The sequence below is a fragment of the Hirundo rustica genome, chromosome Z (genome assembly GCF_015227805.2).
Source record: "Hirundo rustica isolate bHirRus1 chromosome Z, bHirRus1.pri.v3, whole genome shotgun sequence".
Taxonomy (NCBI): domain Eukaryota; kingdom Metazoa; phylum Chordata; class Aves; order Passeriformes; family Hirundinidae; genus Hirundo; species Hirundo rustica.
In genome coordinates, this window is record NC_053488.1 from 26,502,510 (window position 1) to 26,523,954 (window position 21,445).

The 21,445-nt window shown below is 37.5% G+C and overlaps 1 protein-coding gene across 1 annotated transcript in view; it reads right to left on the reverse strand.

Moving 5' to 3' along the window:
- Positions 1–21,445, reverse strand: part of RIT2 (Ras like without CAAX 2) — a 113,483-nt gene that overhangs the window by 77,346 nt on the left and 14,692 nt on the right. Inside the window, exon 2 of the mRNA XM_040090263.1 lies at positions 16,105–16,178. Within this exon, the coding sequence (XP_039946197.1) occupies positions 16,105–16,178 (74 nt within the window). The remainder of the gene's footprint in view (positions 1–16,104; positions 16,179–21,445) is intronic.

Here is a 21,445-nt window from a genome sequence, read left to right on the forward strand (position 1 = left end):
CACTAATATATTCTTTAATTGTTTCTTGCTGTAAAAAGGACCCCTGAAAAATCATTCAGGAATAGTACTGGATACAAATTTCTAGTCAACAAAGAGAAAATATAAAACATTCCCAAGTCAGTAGAAGCCAAGGGGAAAAGACAGAAGGAAATCACACCAGCTCAAAAGGATATAAATTCTAAGAATTAAAGGGAATTTGTCATGCTTGCAGCACTTTGCGGCTTGACATCAGTCTTGAGTACACTCTTGTGTATTATGACTAAGACTTAACTGAAAAATGTGGTAAAAACCCCTTTGAAACCAAATCATCATTCTTCCTAGGAGATGCAATACTTGAGAACAAGCATCAAGTTTGGATAGAAACAAAAGAAAACTTTTCTAAAAGTTGAAAGAAGGCAGCATAACTTTTTCTTTTTCCAGTATAATTGAATGAAAAAAAATATAAATAAATAAATAAATAAATAAATAAAGGCCACTAATCCTTATAAGACTATGTACTTGTGCCTGTTCTTGAAGAACATTGACAAGAAAATCGCTTGATGGTTAGGTTGCTCCTAGGGAGATGTCACATTTGCCTTTCTTCGTTGATCAGGCATCTGGCATGATTTTTCAAAAGTATCAGTGTGTCCTTACAATGATATCAAGCAGTTTCCTCAACAGGCTTGGATGTGTCTCATCCTGTGGTATGGAACTGTGTACCCCCAATTTGATTCACTTCTCTCTTATTTATCTCCCTCTACTCTCTCCCTCAAACTTTCTTGGGAGGCATAAGAGCAGAGTTTGCCTCTGAAAGCTGGGAGAGAGGAAGCCGTGAGTGTGTTAGTACATTCCATGTTCCTCATAATTATGACACTCACTTGTTCTAGCAGCAGCCCCATATTTTTCCTGATCTATGTGGAATTGCCAGTGCACCGGTAGAAACCTATCTCATTGCCTTTTAATCTCTCAAAATTCTCAGTTCTAGCAACACTTTGCCTTCCTTAATCCAATCTATTCACACAAAAGAAATACTTCCATACCTACCACTAGGAAGAGTGTTCTTCTTTCTATATTTCATCCTCCTGTATATTCTTGCTTTTTCTAGCAGCTATTAAGAAAACAGCTTAGCAAAGAGAAAATGCCTAACCTCTGTTTTCTTTCCTTCATCTTGTTTTATACTTTTTTATCTCACTTGTCGTAATGACCAAGAGAAAATTTTCCATAGAGTAGTTTTTAACTAACTTTAAAATTAATACTGTTATCATGAATATAAAAATAGAATTTGTAATTTTTAAAATTTTATTTAGATTTTTTTTTTTTTAATTAGAGATCAGAATCTTTTCCAAATAAGATGAGTATCTTAATGTTTCTAGAAGAGGAAACAAAGCCATTGAGCAGTAAAGTCACGCTACACTTAGATACCTAGATCTTTATGAAGGATTGGTCTATGTGTTGTTATCAAACATAAGCCTGGGTCTCATGCTCACCTCAGTACAGCCTATCCTTGCTTACTGAAGGAGTCTAGGATGATTTATAATAGTTCAGCAAAGCCAGGGTTTTTTTTACTGTTTCCTAAGTATTTCCTCCTGAACAATGCTGGAGAAGGAGTGATGGGCTAGAAAAGCTTTTATGTAAGTCAAAATAGAAGTGTTTGAGAAGCAGTATCTCCCACATCACCACTTTACATCAGCAGAGCTCCAAAGTGAAGCCCTTTCTCCTAGAGATCCCCATGTTGTGCATAGCTAAGATGGCCTTGTCAGCTGAGAAAAGGATAAAAGGGAAAGAAGAGAAGAAAAAAAATGGACAAGGCAATGAGCAGAGGGCAATCCCTGCCCCTCTTTTTCATTGTGTGGTGATGTGTTTGAGCAGTAAACACAGCTTAGAAGTGCAGTCCTTCCCTACACTCCTCAGAAGTGTCGTGCTTAGAAATTTAAAGATGTGGCACCTCCAAAGCAAAGGTGTCATGTTTTTCAAACTACACACACACTCCACACATTTTGATGTCTATTCTTTCTTTTTATGATCTTGGCTTGTATCTCCAGAAGAGGTCAGAGCCTCCCCAGGGAGGCCAGCCTCACAGTTTGAAGAATGTCACTTTCTGTATCTTCTTGTCTTATGTTCTGCTTGACTTTAGAACCGGGAATCTGCTAACAGATGTTCTTAATCAAAGCTGTCTCCCTGATTACCAGAAGAGTTGTTCTTATTATAAATTGGGGTGTTTTTTAATATATTTATAGTTAACACATGAGGGGTAGGATATGCTCTTGCAAACAGGCAGGATATTATTCATCTATGGCAATGAACAAACAAGGATAAAATAGGACACAGGACACAGGAAACTTAGGGGGAGGGGAAAACAATCTTCAAATAATGACAGAAGGAAAATTAAAACAATTAAAAATATGTGAAGCTTCATTGTTCACTCACAATTTTTTATTAAAAAATTACAGAATTTAATTTAAAATAAGTTGAAAATTTCTTCTGTCTCAGGAAAGTTTTTGCCAATATGGTAAAATATTACTTTTTAGCAGCAAATATTTTTTAAAGCCGGTGCAAACCTCCCATATCTCTCTGTTAGTAAATTATCCTACACACGTAAGCATCACAGTTAACTTCATCAGGATTATATATCATCCAGCTGGCACTGCTTGCCATAAAGTGTGTTTTTCTTTTACATCTTGAAATAGATTTACTTGGTGAAAGTATACTGGTGAGAAGTGCTGTGATAATTATCTGGTTTTTATGGACTTTGTTAGTGCTTTATTCTTTAAGAGAGGAGGAGGGGACAAAAGCAAGTAGTTTTTTACAAGCTTATTTAAAATAGCAAGTGGCAAGAAACCTGCAGCAGTTACATTTCAAATAAAACATCCAGATAATATGTTTGTACATTATAAACATTTGAATACCAGTACTAATCTAGATGCAAAGGACAGGCCTTATTTAATCTGGTTTCTGCCCTCCTGAACAGGTAGTCATGTATTCTAAATTTAGAATCATAACTTTATTTAGTCTTCATGTATCTCTCTCTACAGTCATTAGAGAGACACAAGTGACTCCAAAGAGTAAGTCAACCCATCCTGTTTGAAGTGTTTAGGATGCTAGGGGTGTTTTTATTTTGTACATCTCTCACTACTTTGACAGAGATTAGAGAACCCTGCCTCTGATGTCCACACTATTCAGGCAGACCTGCCCAGTCATATCCTTCATGCATTTGGATGATAAGGCAATCATTTTGGATGATACCTCCTCTTAATTTTAAACTTTTTATTTAGTTTCTACAAGGCTGTTCCATTTCCAATGGAGTTCAAAAGATCAGGAGAATGTAGCACCTAATGCCTAAAGCAAATAGAAGATTTTTCCCTTCACAGCACTCAACTGTGGGAAATACTGTTCCTCAGCATGGGTTGAGTAACACTATGAGATAATAAATGTACACTTTTTCCACCACAGAAGCCAAAGTTCCCAGTCTGCTGCCTTTGCTCTCTGCCTGCACCAGACACAGATTCTCAGCAATGACACAGCAGAAAACAAGAAAGCCCAGAACATTAGCAACACCACTTCACACTCTCTTCTTGCCTCTTTCTTATTTCCAGCCATCCTTTGCAAACAACAACAACATTGAAAGGAGTTGCATAGCAAAAGAGGGAAAAATTTGCAGCAGGTGGTACTCAGCCACCTGTGTCAGCCTAAACCATCTGCCACATCACTGGGAGGAAGGAAGGGGAGCTGAGTAACAGCTCAGAGACAGACCAAAGAAAATGCAGGAGTTCTGGCTTAAACACTGCAGGACAGAGATTGATTCTTCTCCTCGTCAAGTGTCTACACTGCTCTGGTTGTACATCAAACCCATCTCTCACAACCCATTTTGCCCATTCTAGTAATGATCCAGAAGCAGTTCAAAATGAGATTAGTATAAATGAGAATTAGCCCATAAGCCTGCAGTGGAAGTGGATTATTATTATAATCAGTCCCTCGATTAATGATCAGTCAGTGTCTCATGCCTTATAATTACAGGAAAGAATTCTTGCTTCTGTTGTAAAACAGCAATATCCCTTTCCTTCTGTGAATTTGTACTGGGGACAAAATACACATCACTGATCATGGGAAAAGTATGAAGATAAAAGAGATACAGTCCAAGTTCCTAGCAGACTAATGGCTCTCTGAGTTCTATCTCACAGCCTTCCAAGACAATATTTCAAACTCCACATTTTACAAAATCAGTAGCCTTTTCTTAACTCTGGGAATGTACAAGGATAAAGCTGAGACAGTCACTGAAATTAATCTGTAATTTAAAAGATGACTGGCAACCCCTTGTTTAAGCTAATTTATTTACCTGGAAAGAAAAACAGAATAAGAAGGAGAATATTCATGACAGGTGTTCTTTGTGGAAAACACAGGTATGATATCAATTCCTGTGAAAAACAGCAGCATTACTTTTCAGCTGCTGATTCTTAGAGGTTTTCCAGATTAACTCACCTGGGTAAAAGGATTGACAGCACCTCAAGACCTTGGCTATGGGCAAGAAAGTGATCCAAGTTTAGTGGGTCAAATGAATGGATGATCAGCAACTTAAGAAACACAATTAGACATGCACTGATTATCAAATTTAAGCTTAGATTTACAGTCCTGATTTTTACACAATTTTGGCTGATAAAATTCTAAAATTATTTCACCCTCCTAATTTCCCCTACACCTATGTTCTTCAGCAGAAACCTGCTTACTACAGAAACAGGTCTTCAGTCCCAGAAAGGAGATGATGTTACATTAGACCTCAGCTCAGGTTTCTTTCTAAAAACTAATGTATTCTTGTGGAAAGAGATGGATTCCTTCTCACTCATTAATACATGGCTTATCTCTGAATGCAGAAAAGACTTTATGCACAACTAAATTTCGGAATGTAAAGAGAAATTAATTAAAAATAAAGATAAAAGTTTCTTAATATGGATTACTCCATTAGGGTAATTCATTATGACATTGCTCTCATCTTCATCCAAATGAGTCTGGGGCTTGGAATTGGTATGTTAAGCTTTCACCCTGTCTGAAAGCCATGGATTTGTGAGGTTAATTTTTTATTGAATTAAGTCATTGATAGGCATGATCTATTTTCACCATCAGTGAAATCATGTGGTTTCCCACAAATGGATTTTTTGATTCAGGTTCCTCTTCTCTTTTTAGCTGTGATACTGCTTCCCATGCTATCTGGCACTGCTCTCAGTCACAGATCATGCAGGATTAAGTCTCAAGAAAAAGAGGTGTCTGTGTTCCTTTGCATCCTGAGCACTGATGGACAACTATTTCACTGTCCCTTCCCTAACTGCAGAGCATTTTATATGCACTCACTATTTTGTATTCACATGTCCTGCATCATGACTTATACAGAATGATTGAGCCACACCAGCCTGATTTAAAAAAAAAAAAAAAAAAAAAAAAAAAAAAAAAAAAAAAAAAAAAAAAAAAAGTAAAGGGAAATATATAAGGTGGAGAAAAAGACAGATTTGAGCAACTTCCAATACAATAACTCAGGACTACAAAATATAACATCACTGAGTGGCCATTCTTTCTTACTGAGGAGCTAGTAAATAACCTGCACTGGCACTCGGACTCTCCCTTCAGATACAGCTTCTTTTCACTAAGATTCCCAATGCTCCCACTCTAATTGCCCACCTGCCTCTGCGTGATAATATATTTGCCGGTTTTCTGCAACTGTGCTTTTGTTAACTTTATTAATCCTGTTCATCCCAAGATGGTTTGTCATGTGCAGTAATGAAAAGATGCAGTCCATCACCTGGGAGATGATATCTACTTTTTATACACCCCTAAATATGGATGAAATCATCATATCAATTCTCCAGAATGCCAGTAAAAATTCCTCTGTGCTACACTCCCTAACTCAGAGAACTGCCTTTTTCTTTCATATTCATGCTAATGGTCTCTCTCTGAGGGATAAACACCTTAGCAATTTTCTTCTAAATGCAGGCACTGAAGCAATCTTCTTTGTTAACTACCTCTAAAACCCCCAAATGCATTTGGTTTATCATGCACCACATAATACTTCTCCCCCATTCTCATTGGTATGCACAAAAAGAAAAGAGACAGTTTTCACCTTTTATCACAAATACATCATAAATCTTTTAAGGGAAAAATTAATAGCTTGGTAATTACATTTCAATAAACAGCAGAGATTAAAAAAAAAAAAAAAAAAAAGACAACAACTCACTAGTGAAGAATTACTGACTCCAGCTGCAAGAAAGAGCTTTGCAGGGATTCAGACATGTTTTAGTCAACTTCTGTGATCATCACAGGCTTGCCACCTTCCCCAGCAAGACCTTGTGCAGCCTTGCAGGAGTAAATCAGGAGGCTGTGGAGTCAGACACCTCACTGCCCTGATAAATGACTGCAAATTATATTCTGGCTTGCATATATGCTCTCTCATGATGACTTCACTAACAAGTGTGCTGATCTTAAAAATTCCACCACAAAAGTTTTTCTCTTCCCTCCCCTGTGCCCTACTCATCAGCAGAGATACAGTTTAATCTGAGAACCTGAAAAGGGGGGAAAGGAAGAAACAAGCAATCTGAAGAGTGGCTATTTTAGACTTTTGTAACATTTAATCAATAGTGCACTCATTTCTGCAACTGAAATTTAGCTCAGTGTTTATTGGAGGGGAGCATTCCCTGGGGTCTACATAAATCACCACAAAAGTAATGCAAAATACCTTTGTTACAATCCTGCATGGATTCTGTATTGCTTACAAAGTGAACTTGTGACATGACAGGACTGAGTTTTTATGTCTATGTGAATTCTCAACATACTTTTTAATTTCTATGTGCACAAATATTTCTGAATAATTTTTGTTGCATTAGGGAACAAAACCAAACAAAACCAAAACCAATACCAAACCAAAAAAAAACAAACAAACAACAACAACAAAAACCAACAACAACAAAATAAAATAATAATTTTAAAAAGCTTCAAAAACCTAAATCATGAGGTACCTTGCTTGGATCAATAGATCCAACAGAGAAAGTGAAGGATCCAGGGACACCTTTGTTGTGGTGCAATAGTTGTTTTATTAAGTTATTAAATTATTTTTGTAATGGTTCATTCCACTGTGCACCCCGCTGTGTTCTATAATGGCTTCCCCCCTATGAGTTAGGTATATAACCAGACGTTTTATGCCAATCCTTTCTCCGCTGCACCTGTCCCTGTCAATCCCCCCTCTCTCCTCTTGGTCGCCCTGTCTGTCACTTCAAGACCCTTCCCTGGATTCTGGAAAGCTCCAGGAGAAGTGTCGAGTGATAGACTGGTGCCCGGGGAATCCCCTCCTACCCTCCTGTGATTTGTCAATGGTTCAGAAGTTGACACCCCTGTTACACCCCCATGTTCCCTGGTTGGCTGACCCGTTGTCACCACCCCTGGATCCTCCCCTGTTTATAAGTGGCTGCAAGGCTTTGATCTCTGCTCTCTCTGGGCAGCAGTGGTCTGAGGCGGAGCTCCTTGCCAGACTCCCCTTTAATAAACCACCTTTTACCCTGCTCAAAGAGAGTCGACCCTTTTTCCGTCGCTGCAGTTGTTACGCCATCAGGTCCATCTGCCAGTGTGGGGAACCAAGAACCCACCAGGAGGAGGTTACTCGCCCTGCCTGTAACCCCGACCGATCCACACTGCCGCAGTGCAGAACTGAGCTAGCCTGTGGTCAACGCCTGCTAGGCGTGAGGGACACTGAGACAGACCTTGGAGCATTTTCCAGGATGGGCTACAAGAGCCCTGGAAAAGGCCTTGGGAACAGGGCATGGAGTGATGGAATGAGGAGGAATGGCTTTAAACTGACAGAGGTTAGGGTTGGATGGGATATTGGGAAGAAATCCTTCCCTGTGAGGGTAGTGAGACCCTGGCACATGTTGCCCAGAGAAGCTTCGTTGCCACATCCCTGGGGCTGTCCAAGGCCAGTTTGGATGGGGCTTGCAGCAACCCTGGGATAATGCAACGTGACGCTGTCCATGACAGAGGTTTTACAGTCACTTTCAATAGAAAGCATTCCATGACTTTATGATCCTGAAAGACACTGAGTAGCTTGAGATATGCCGAAATTCTCCTACACAATGCCAAAGCTCATCTGCATGTCTGAAAGTTATAGGACTCTGATTCCTTCAGCTTTGTCCAAGGTATTAGTCAGGTACTGCTCTGAATTCTGACACAGGTAGTGTTAATGTGGCCAGTGCTAAACTTTTGAGTATTTGTCTTCTTAAAGAAGAGATCATTCCCTGGCATGGTTTGTCTCACATCATCCCACGGCTCTGAAAACAACATGGAATACTCATGACAAAAACTTATTCTCCTCATCCAATCGGCACAAATTAAAAACAGGCACGAAAATCTATGGAAGCTGTGCAAGCTTTCCTCTATGGAAGTGAGAAAAAAAAAATCCAAAAATAGAGCTTGTTAAGGGAAAGAAAGAAAAAAAAAAAAAAAAAAACAAACAAACAAAAAAAAAAAAAAAAAAAAAGGAAAAAACCTAGAACATAATTTATAATTTCACTAATTATTTTATTGAGTTCCTACTTTGCTCCTCAATCCCTCTTTGAAAAAATATGGATTGATGGAATAACATTTCTCAGATTATATAGGTAACAAGAAATAGAGTTCAAAATTTGCTGAGGTTGTTTTTCGGTTGGTTGGTTGGTTGGTTGGTAGTTTTTGTGTGTTTATTTCCTTGGTAGGAGGGAATTTCACTTCCAGATTCTGGGGCAAAACTATTGAAGCTCCAGCTATGTTGGAGTCCAGGGCATTCCTTTGGTTGCCCTGGAGGGTCAGAAACCTGGGCAGGGGGGTCTGGGACCCCAGCCCAGAGCTCAGAGAGACACTGGCTTTGATTTCAGTCCATGGGAGAGGCTTCTTGCACTGCAGGAAGCATTGCAGGCCACAAGAGTGTGAAAGATTGTAGTTTAGTATATCACAGGGTAGAAAAAACAGTATATTTAGGTTTCTAGCATTGAAGTGAATGGGGACAAGATGGAGAATTTGGGGCGTTGCCTCCTTCTTCTTCATTCCTCCTTCCCTCACTTCATTTCTGCAGTGACATGGCACAAAGTAGCTATTGAGGATTGGGTCAGAGTAAAGATGACCTTTTTAGTAATAGTGATAGACATTGGTAAGAAATAGTAAATATAAAATATGTAGCAATTAGTATAAAAGATAAGGACAGCCCAGCTCGGGAGGAGTCTTCAGAAGTCCAAGCCGCAGCAAACATCTGTTGGACACTGAGAAAATTGTAAGATAAGAAACAATAAACAAAGTATGCAACCTTGAAAAATCTAAACCTGAAGACTCCGTTTCTTCCTTTGGTTTGGCACTGAGCTCTGCAGAGGGCCAGGACTCTAAAACCATCTGAATGCCGGAGAATTAAACCCGACACAGCTAAAAAGATATTACTTGGCTTTAGATTTTTCCATTCCTTCTCGTGCTAGCAGGAAATAAAAATTATGTTTTTAGAAAGCCTTTTCCAGCAGTCCTTCTCATGTGATTTACCAAGTGAAATGTTTGGATGATTCAGAGAACACTATGAAATATTTTGCTTTTGTTCTCTTTGTCTGAAGCCACCACCATTCAAAGCTTCAGAATGGCATAAAAGACATTCAGTTTTGAAAATCTCATTTTTTGGGTGCAACCTACTTTTTCTGAGAAGATTTAAAGCCCTTCTCTGCAAAAGAACCTTTCCTTGGTCATTTCCAGGGGAAATGGGCACCATGTAGTGCTGTAATAAGTGCTTGTTTTCTCAGCATTCAAGCCAGTATTTTAGTCCTGGAAATAACGTTATGCTGTGAGCTTTGTGGAAACTCATAGAGGTAGAATACAGTTTTCTGCCCACTGGAATCCCTGGTTTGTGTATAGCTGCTTGGTAATAAGTAGCTTTTGATAGCAAACCTCTGTAAAATAGGATTCCTAGTGCGATTATCTAGGACAGTTACATATATATAAAGAAATCAGGACACAGAGTATGTGCAGTGTCTGCTGGAACTTCAGAGTACTTCAGTACTATTCACTGGTGTAAGGAAAAAGTGCAGAATGTTTTCCAGTGACAGGACAAAAGGAAGATTTACATTATCATAATCTTGCAGAGGACTTGGATGAAGTTTACTCATATGTGAAGTGTTTATATAGGTGTTTTCCATATAATGTACACCAGAACAAAACCAACCAACCAACCAACCAACCAACCAACCAACCAAAACCATGTCAAAGCCAAATTAAATAAAATAATACCACCCTCCACCCCATGACAACAACAACAACAACAACAAAGAACAAAACCCACAAGGAAATACTACAAATAAAAGCTTGGAAAGAAGAAAAAAACATTTTGCTACTTCTATTAAAAATTGTAATTGTATATTTTCTTTTATGTTCTTATTTTTTTAAAAAAGAAAAAAAAAAACATTAAACTTTCAGCAGCATCGCTGTGTATTTATCTGGTTTTGGAAGTTGTCAGTTAGAGAAGAATGAAGAACAGTGAGAGAGGGAAAGCATTTCAAGGAAAAAAAAAAGAGGAAGAAGACTGCATTGAAAGAGAAAAGAAAACATGGGAAAGTTTTGCACCGCCTGCAGTATGGAACAACTACCACTTTGTAGAAGAGGAATGGTAGCAATGGGCAGGAAGTCAGTGTTGTCAGACTCAATAAATGCTGATGTTCACCCTAAATGCTTGTTGCCTGCAACATTTTATTGCAGCTGTTTGACCAGAAGATAAATGCAGGCCTAGAAATACAAACTGAGCTACCCTTTATAGCATTGTGATTCACTCATGGACAGGGATGAGAAAGGAAGGTGGGAAACTTGGCTTCCAGTTGCCTGTTCTTCTGTGGGTAATATACTCCTTTTTATTAGCATATGCCTAGATCTTTTCCTACTGAAGTCAAGGAATATTTTGCCAGTGATCTAAAGGAAATTGATGTCCGGTCCACAATTTCATATGTGATTTAGTGCAACTGTTTTTTCCACTCTGTATCTGTGCCAAATAAGTGTTTCTTCACAATCTGTCCATTGGCAAATAAAATGACTACGTTGAGGGAGAAATTTTATCTCTTCACAGAAGGTACAGAACACCTTGTCTTGAGATCCCAGGAAATTTTCAGTGTTATGATTTGACTTTTTAAGTATGTTTTCAACAGCCTGTGGAACAACATACAAAGGAAATAAAACTAATGCTCTTCTCATCTAATACACTGTGTTAATAGTTTCTACTTACTTCAATATCACTATGATTTAAAAATAAAATGGATTTCATTTATGCAGTACAGTAGCTACCAGAAAGTGCAATAAAATATTTTCCCCTTATAAGAACATGCTGTACAGACCCATTAAGACATAATTACTGCCAAAAAGGCATTTTACATTTCCTTGAGATAAGCTGCACTAGTGTACTTTGAGATTTCACTTCCATTGATTCAGGATTAGAGCAGCATGTTTAGATAATAAGCAGAAGGGTCTCAGATAACAGCCTGAGTGAATCATCGGTCTATAGTGTTTAGCCTGAGAAAGTGAGTTTATCTGAAGGGCTCTTGGGACTAATATGGTTCCTCTTCAAAGCTTGAAGCAGGGGGTAAGAATCATAGTCCTGCAGATTGGCAGGATAAACATGTCCTGTGATTTGCTAGTAATTTGAGAGATGGATTTCAGTACAGAGCGCACTGTTGTTGTCAGGTTGAAAAGTGTCTGCCTGGAAATGAATTCATGCGCACACAACTCCAGACAAAGGAAAATCTCCCTGAAATGGCATGCCATCACATTTTAGGGCCAATTTTTCAAGTCTCTGACTCACACCTGGGAAATATACTGGTGCACTAAGTTTATCATCATAAAAAGCTCACATTTTAGAAAACAAAAATTGGTGCAATAATCTCAGAATGTACTGTCTTGCTGACAGGTACAGAAACCCATTTTCCCACATACTTGCCTGCTTTGTATCTGAAAACAATTTTTGCCACTTTTACATATCAGATCAGATTGCTTTTCAGTGAAGGGAACTCTCCTGCTCTTTTAGAGTTCGGTGTGAGGTCTACACAGAGAGATTAGATAATGTGTCATACAGTGGAAAGCTGTGGCGAGAATAAAAGCTCCTGTGTCAGTCAACAGTTTATAAATACAGCAGGAGAGAGAACTGCTGTGTGTGCTCCATGAGGAGCATACTTCTGGGCTCCAGAAGTAGCAACATATTTTTAAGCTAGAAGAGAGGGTGAGAAAGTGTAAATGAGTGAACAGAAGGTTTCTATAACTCTGTGTGGAGGCTTTTTGTATGAGGTTGGAGCAACTGGGGGTTGTCACTCTCTGAGAATAATTGTGAGGGGAACTGAATGCTGAATAAAGCACTTGAGGGCTGAATGTTCTTTCGTTTGCACCTGCAAGTTTTCTGGAAATCAAAGAGTTTATGTCAATTTGGATTAAAGGTATGTAAAACCAGATTATTTTTATGACATGTTCATTAAGAGAAGGGAAATCCCAGAATTACCTCCACCAACACCACTTCCAAACTCAATGGACATGGATGAATTCCAAGGGAAAGTTACTCAAAACATGTCTCTTATGGGTGAACAAGGAAGTTCAAGCTATCTTTACCAATCTGCACTTGCAGATTTTCATGAAGTTTGTTCTATATACTCCATATGCCATATTGTAGCTAGCCTTTGGAGTTTAAAGCTAAAAAAATAATCTTCGTCATTTTTATAAATATGATCTCAATCTCACATTTAATTTTGACTTTATCAGCTTCCTCTTCTTTTGGTTTTAATTGAAATGTAGATAGAAAATAAAACTTTTGGGTTGAGAATAATACTTCTAATTAAAAAGCCAAAGGCATCATTGATAATTAACCAAAGGAATTACTGACAGATTCTTCTAGATTCTGTTGTGCCACTGAAAAATAATACCGGCATCAATTTTTTATTCATTTCCTTGCAGCACACCACACTTGCAAGCCTTTTTTGGTAGGAATAGATCAGGGTAGGTCTGTTTATGACAATCCAGCTACCAGGAGCTACATCAATACCTGCTCCTGGATCTCTTTGAGATAAACACATTCTCTCTGAAGCTAACTGGGCTGAGCAAACACAGGCTGCCCAGCTGGTAGGTGTAGAGGGTCATGAAAAGCAGATGTAGTGAGTTCAGTGATGCATAACTGCTTGTACCAGCCCTTAACATACTTTAAGAAAATGCCTCTTGTGCCTTCAGTGGAAAAGCAGTATTGGAAGAGCACAAAAGGGCAAATGATGATGCATAAAAAATAGGCACTCAGAGTCTATGGAACATCAGTTTACTTCCTGAGATGAGCGCTTGGTCTACGTTATAATGTCTATGTATATGCATAAAAGAAAAATCCGTAACCAGATGAGCAAGTTTATTAATGTTTCTGGTTTTCACATTGCTTAAATGTTGTGTTTGTTTTTCTTTTCAGCTTCAGAAAGTTGAGAACATAAATGTGTTTTTGAAGCACCATTTATGTTTTAAGGGCTTCAAACTGGATCTACCAGTTGAAGTATTGAAGATTTTTATGCAGTGTCAGGTATGGGGTTTTTTCAGTGTTGCATGTGGATTTTTAAGTCAAATTAGACAATTTAAACTGTGTTAATTATTAGTAGTTAATTTGGCCAGAGCTGACATTCTTAATTAATCCATAGGTACAGAAGGAAAAGGAGAAACATATTTGTAGAAATATATCCTCCAGCTCAACCACAAAATACATTAAATTCAGTCAGTTTCTCTATTGACTACTTGTGCTTCCCAAATAAGGATGAATTACAATTTTAGCTCCTTGATCTCCTGAAGTGATTAAAGTCATTATTCAAAGATGATGATGAAGTATTTATGACTGCGAGGACACCCAGACAAATGAGTTTTCCACTGCCTGATTTAGATCTGTAACACCATCTCTAATTTGACATAAAACCCCAGGGAAAATAAACAGCTAGGTACCGTCAAGGAACACATCAGCAGAAGCACAAATGGATGCTTTGGATTTTTACCCTGAGTCACCAAAGTCAGAACAGAATTTGTGTGAGCTTCTGTGAAAGCACCATTAAGTCCTCTGTGAAGAAAGAGCCTATTTCAGCTGCTGACTTCAATGGGAGTTGGATTAGGTCTTGATTTATTCTGGAGCTGTGTAGTGCAGATAGAGAGGCAACAGTTCCAAAGACATCTGCAAAGACTAGCAGCTAAATCCAGGACACTTAGAACAGACAGATCCTGAAAAATTGTGGGGACGGAAAGTGGGAAGAGCTTCCTAATTACACTGGAAATGTGTCTCAGTGATGACAATCTACATTGGAACAACAGGGGAATTTAAAACAGAGGCTTTCTCTTATCAAATCCACTTGGTTGATCCGTTTCAACATTTCAATAGAAGTAATAGCTATGCCCAGGCTGTAAAATGGCCTGGGATGATAAATCTGGTGAGTGTGGTGCTTCTGCCACAGGCCTCTGCTTGCTACAAAGAGGAATGGATGAGGGAACACGGGAGGTTTAGATTGAATATGAGGAAAAAATTCTTTTCTGAAAGGATTACCAAGCCCTGGCCCAAGATGTCTGGGCAGTGGTGGGGTCACCATCCCCAGAGGGATTTAAAAAAAACGTGTAGCTGTAGCACTTGGAGATGTGCTTCAGTGGTGGGCTTGGAAGCACTGTGTTAATTGCTGGACTCAATGACCCTAAAGATATTTTCCAACTTTTAAAATTCTATGATTCTATAAAATATCTGCACCACATTTCATTACTTGATCACTACGTACCATGAAATTTAATATCGTAGATGTTTTGCTTCCTAATAGTGATAGAACTTAGAGATATAACTCCAGCTTTTTTGCTGCTATTTTTCTTATCACCTTTCACTGACTGAATTATTTGGATTTCTTTTCTTACCTTACAACAGTCTGTTTTGAAAAAATTCATAACCTTGGTAATCATATCCTCCTCCCATAAATTAAGAATGAGGTTTAGTTCTAGCCATTTCACATGATCAAAAATTTTTAAAATCATGAAAAAATTGTATACATGAAAAGGACTGACAATAGCTGAACTTTCTTTAAATTTCTGGCAGCAGACTGCATTTCCTACCATTTGCAGTGCCCAGTTTAGATGTATTCAGTCATTTGGGAAGCTGAGAACAAGGTTACCAGGTTTTTGCAACCCAAAAGTTTTTTCTTTGTTTATTTAAGTACATTTAAGTTCCTTTTGTTTGTCTTGTTCCTGCATGAGGTGCACACACACTATGGAAACTTGAGAGACTACAAAAGCCTTTGAACAGACCCTGAGACACACCTGAGGAGAAGATCAGCAAGTGGCAGCACTTTGATTAAACAGTAAAAATATCTTGAGGTCGAAAGAACCCTGAGTCAGGTAGAAGAAGCTATGGTATTTAACTCCTTCTTCTTCATTACTGCATATGAACTTAATGCCCCAGCTGATGTTCACACAGCAGACACACTGTCATAGATACAGAGAATCAGGGAATGGTTTGGATTGGAAGGAACTTTAAATTTCATCTCATTTCAATCCTCTTGCCATAGGCAGGGACAACTTCTACTAACCCAGGTTAGTCCAAGCCCCACCCAATCTGGCCTTGGGCACTTCAGGGATTGGATAGTCAGAGATCCTCTGGAAAACCTCTATGTGTAACACCGTGTGTTACTTTTGGCGTTAAGTTACTTCTCCTTATGGATGAGCATTTTATATTTAGATATAATGTCGGGAGAAGACAAAATGTAACAAAATACTTAGTCTAGAAGTAGACCAGAAAATATCTGCAGTACATATAGAAAAGGAGGAATGAGAAAGATGTGAAACAATCAACACAGTATTTATTAATTTCATTATTGTGATAGATGTTCCTACATACAAGGGAAAAAGAAACAAACATTTTATCTATTGTTCATTTCAGCCTGTCTCCTCTGATGAGATTTGGAAGTTATACCGTTCTATGCTGCAGCACTCCTTTAATCTTCCCCTTTGTTAATTCCTCTCTGTGTTATTCTGCAACTGCTTCCTTTATAGGAAACCTTGGTTTTAGCACTGTGACCCACACTTCTGAGGTTAAAATCTTTGAGTTTATCTCTGATTGAATGACTCACATTGACTCACCTGTCCAGCAGTGTCTAGAATGTCCAAATAGGCTGGTTCATCATCAATTCGGACTTGAGTTTTATAGGCATCCTCTGAAAAACACAGTGCAGTTTGCTTTAGCATATGACTTGCTCAGAGAATGGAAAATGAAACAGCTTTGCTAGTTTGGAGTAGGTTTTTCAAAAGCTCTCCAATCTCACATAACCTTTCTTTATTTCAAAGTCCCTTTCTGAAATCCCATCATCGCTACTAAGTATTAGCAACAGAGTCACTTCTATCACACTACCTTAAAACACAAAAATTAAATTTTCTTTTCTTTAAAAGGAAATTAAATTTTCCTTTCTTTCATTTCCCTTTCTTTAAACACAGACCCCAGGTGTAATTTAGGTCGGAAAGATTCAGAAGTGTTGTGCAGGTGCTGTGCAGAGCGTTTTTTACTTACCACAATACCACATTTAAAGAGATATTCTAGCAAATAATTTCAGTCTAAAGATTGCCTAAATTATTGGGATGGACTCCCTGTGGCTAATCAGGGTCCTGGCTCAGGTATGCCAGAGCAATTATTAAAACTTCTGTATATCTCTAAAAAGGCTGGGAACAGAATTTACAAAATAAATTCTGTAACCTGTGTACTCACACTCATCATAAATGCTTGCAGAGGAGGAAACACTATTTTGTGGACCCTTCCCTTAGCTCATGATTTTGTCAACTAAATTTAGAAAAATTAAAACAAAGAAAAGGTGAACTACCATTTGCATAAGCTGTTTACCTCACACTTCAATTTCATTCCCCTCTCAACATTTGTATTTTCTTCGTAAGATTAAAAGGCACATAGATACTGGCCCATGTTTATACTTGAAATAGTCTTGGAAATTATCTGTGTTCTTTAATTGAGCAATCATGCAGAACAGTCTGAGTGGCTTTTGTGACTGACACTGTGCTCTGGAAGTGCACTGAGGTATGAAGACAAGACAAGTGCATTTGTTGTACCTGAGAATTGTTGTTAACCAGCATGAGCCTGTGTCTGTGCTTGTCCTGAGAGTCAGTCCTAGCAGAGACTCTCAGCAACGGGCTCTCAATCACTGTTGAAATAATATTGAGATTATTATAATATGGGATTATGACAGGTAGTTTGAATTCTTGGGATGTTCCAGTTTGTGCCATAATATGTATGTTATATATGTATACGTAGACATATATCTATAAGTATACGTATACGTATATGTATATGCATATATGTATAATATAATACAAAAACATGGAAAAATCTGATTTCTACTGGCAGAAGAGAAAAATGAAAGCATATGGATATAAGTCTGTGTATAGCCACAACTCAGATCCCTCCTGTCCAGCCAGAGGATTGCTGTCTTTTATACAAAATCACATACAGTATTTTCCCCTGTATTTTAGGCCTCAATTCAGCAAATAGGCACATGACGTTCTTTAAACAAGTACCTAATCCCATTGATATTAAGATGTCCTGGAGGTTTAATATTTGTATGATATATTGCCTTGCTGAGAAAACCAGAGCTCTCCAACCACCATATGTTTTTGTTAATCTTTTTTTGAGATTGCTGAATAAGAAAATGTGTGGTAAAGAGGGACCATATAAAATGGTCTGGACTACTTGCAGTTTAAGTAATTTATTATTGCATGACAATGCAACCTACCAGCAGTCGATTTTTTTTAATTATTATTATTTTTCTTCCTTTTGTTAACCAAATATTAAATGCAAAATAGTAAAATATGTAAAATCAAACATGGTATTTCCCTCATATCAATTGTATTGATACTATTAAGTATTATTAATGCACTTCCATGCAGGTGGGTGTCCATATGTGTTACGTTACTGCATATATAATTAGCATATGACTTCCATAAATTTTGCTTGTACTCTTGGCTCTGCAGCTGGATTCTCTAAAGCCACTTAGAGAATTGGTCACTTAGAACAATATGAATCTTTATACAGAAGTTTTAAAACAGTCAGTGTGGAGAAAAATTTTCCTATTGAAATTTTACTTGGATAAAAATGAAGCTAGATAAATCCTCTTTTTTTTTTCCCCCCCATGAAAAGGATCTGCAAGTTCAGAGTTATAACTAAAAGGCCCACTAGCCTCTGAATATAAGCCACAGCTCTCAGTAACAGAATGCAAGATATCTGCCCTGCTAAGCTACTCCAGGTTTACCCTGATACAGCATCACTGTCATCAGTAAAACTTCAACTGTTAAAATCTGGAGCCAGACTATCTTTATAACATTCTTACTTTGCAGACATAAAACTGAATGTATAAAGACTTTTTTTTCATTTTCATTTATTTTGCTTTCCCTAACGTCAAAACACAAACTTTTCTAACACAAAGGAATGCTAGAATCACTGTCCCTTTTTCATTCTTGATACATGTTGATGTATTCTGTTGGTAGTAGAGAAACATGCTTTGTTATGTTTTGACCAAGTACATAAACCTAAATGGTTTTTTTAGGCAAATGCTTTTCACATGTAGTATTTGCTTTTGCTCAAAGAAATGTAGAGATGAAGCAGGAAGGAGATGTTAATTTCCTTTGTAACATTCTCTCTGCCTATGTGCAGAAAAGAGGATAGTAGAGATGATAGAAGAGAAGCCTAAAAATGTCAGTTGGGGTGTGATAAGCAGGGGTGTTTTCAACCTGCATGTAGATGGAAAATAGGTGGGAGTTTTAACTTCTAATTTTCTTCAGGCATACATTTAAGAGGAAGTCCTAAAGTGCAGAATTGCCAGAGAAATCACTGTCTTGAACCAACACACCCTCATACCAGAGAACAAATCATAGCACCCACTCATGAGCTCTTACCTTCTTAATGCTCAAACACAGTCACTCTTTTGAGAGGCACTGCCTTTCCATTTACCTGAGGATTCACTGATTTCTTGGGCACTGCATTCCTTCCAAGGCAGCAGGCAGAAGCAAAAGGGATAAATTGAAACCCTTGTTTCCCGTATCATGTAATAAAGACCAAGAGGAAGAGCTGTACCACTTACTTCTGATCTACAATTAATACTTTTAAACTGGGATTTCATCTCAGAAAGTAATGTAAATAGAGGTTTCATCCTCTTTCCTATCTAGTACATGGGCAAACATCTTTATTTTATTCAAATTATGAGGCAGAGGCTTTAACCTGGAAAGAAACCACTTCTGGAGGTCAAGAGTTGGATAAATCTGTATCTTGGACCCATATTTTTGGTTGATTGGTGGCTATGAGGTTAAGCAGAAATCCTGGTATTTTTACATGTTTCCCAGAGGATTTCAGAAGGGGCTACCATGAGGTTGGTCTTTTTACTCCAGACAGCATGGTACAATTCATGGTCATGGAAGAGGAAGAGAAGTTCTGAGACCTTCCTGTAAAGAGCAGAAACAAACTAGTCACATGTGGACAGAGAAGAACAGAAGTGAAGAAGTTCCTCTGAAACTGCATCTAAATATATATGAAACAAAGTAGGAAAATCTTCATCAGGAACACTAATAAATTCACACTGTAATATCCTCTCTTTAAAAATTATCTGGATTAACAATGGAGTCTGCTGTATTTATACTAATCATAGTGTTTGAGTACACTACACTTTCTTTCACTTAATTAACTTATAATATGAATATAATGCTCCCTTTAAAGCTTGATTTGGGGCTGCTAATCCACATATATCTATGTGTTACACCCTTCAGATCTAAGGAGTAGTATTCAAGGCCAAAAACCAGCTAATATTTCAGTAAAGCATTAAAAGAACATATAAAATAGACATGAATGCTAATCAGACATCAGGCAATAAATCAGACTATAAGTATACAGTTCATATTAAGCTCAGGATTAGTCTTTTTCTGTGAGGTTAATCATGTCTCAGCTGTTGGTTTGGGTAAAATTCTGCAGAAGAGTAGGTTATTGCATGAATAAACCTGTGGATGGACTTTACTGTTACTGCTAATTGTGTTTCAAACACTGCCTTCAGGAATTAACATTTTTTAGGGTACCAAAAAGTAAATAAAACAAAACTCCCACATCCTTGCTATTGGAACAATGCATGGATATATATGAACTGTGCAGTTAAAGATTTTTTTTCCTACATATAATGTTGATTTTTTTAGAATCTTACTTCCTACAAAGATTAAAAATAAAAATGAAAATAGATACAAAATTCTTTTCAGAGGATAATACCGTGAGACATCAATGAATACTTACTGTTTAATATATTGCAGGGTTGGACAAAACAAATAGAGATCCAGCTGTTTTCTGAATGGTATTTATTTATTTATTTATTTATTTATTTATTTATAATTTTAATTTTCTCATCCTTTATTGAATATCTAAATTAAACTAATAAAGTTTCTTGGGAGATTTTTTTTTTTCATTTTTAATTGTTCTTTGCAGTGTTAGAAAAGCCAACAAAAAAATCTTTACGTTTTATGTTATCTGGCTTTTTCTTTTTTTTTTTTTTTTTTTTTTTTTTAATGTGTTTGTAAAATTTATGCTTTTTTTCAGATTTTTTTTTAATTGGACATAATTCTGGACACATAAATACAGTAATTGATGCAAGGTTATGTTATGACCAATTATCTCAGAGAAGCTGAATTCATAAAAAATATATCAAAGTGCATTTTCAGCTATGAGCAGGTATCTGCTTCAAGACAAATAGATTTGAATGGCGTTCAGTTTGAAGGGGAGTTGTAATGGGCTTTTCATCTGCATTACAGACATTTTCCAATCCCTGAAATATAGGTCAGATGCTTCTTTCTTCCATTTGTCAATTCTGCCTCCATGCCTTGTAAATAAAGTCTCTCTTCTTCTCTGTCTTGTACTTGTACAATACCAATTGCAATTTAAAATGATCAGATTCCCATATATAGGTGAGCCAAAAGATTTTATTTGGCTGAGGAGGTGTCAAGCCAGAAGAAGGAATTCAAGCTCAGTCAGCCACACCTGGGATTCTGCTTCTTGTTCTTCCTGTGTGCCAAAGCAACAGCAGGAGACACAGCTCTTAGTGTGCTTAGATTATCTGCTACAAATGCATTTTAATTTAACAATGCCCCTGGATGTAGGATGGTTATGAGTCTTTGGCAGTGTGGGTGCTGTTTCTATTTACAGCAAGGATTTTTTAAATGAAAAGACTGCATGAACAGAGACATAAACCACTGTACCAAATACTACACATAAACTCCTCCTCTTTGAGAAAAGAATATGCATGTGACAGAAATTACCCATCAAAATACATTGCTATTAAAACCTCCCTTAGCATATAATTATTTTCCTGGACTATGAGTGTTTTACATTTTGGGTGAGTGCTGCTATCAGCATTTTACAGACAAGGACACCAAATGGCAGACGTTGCCTTCCTAT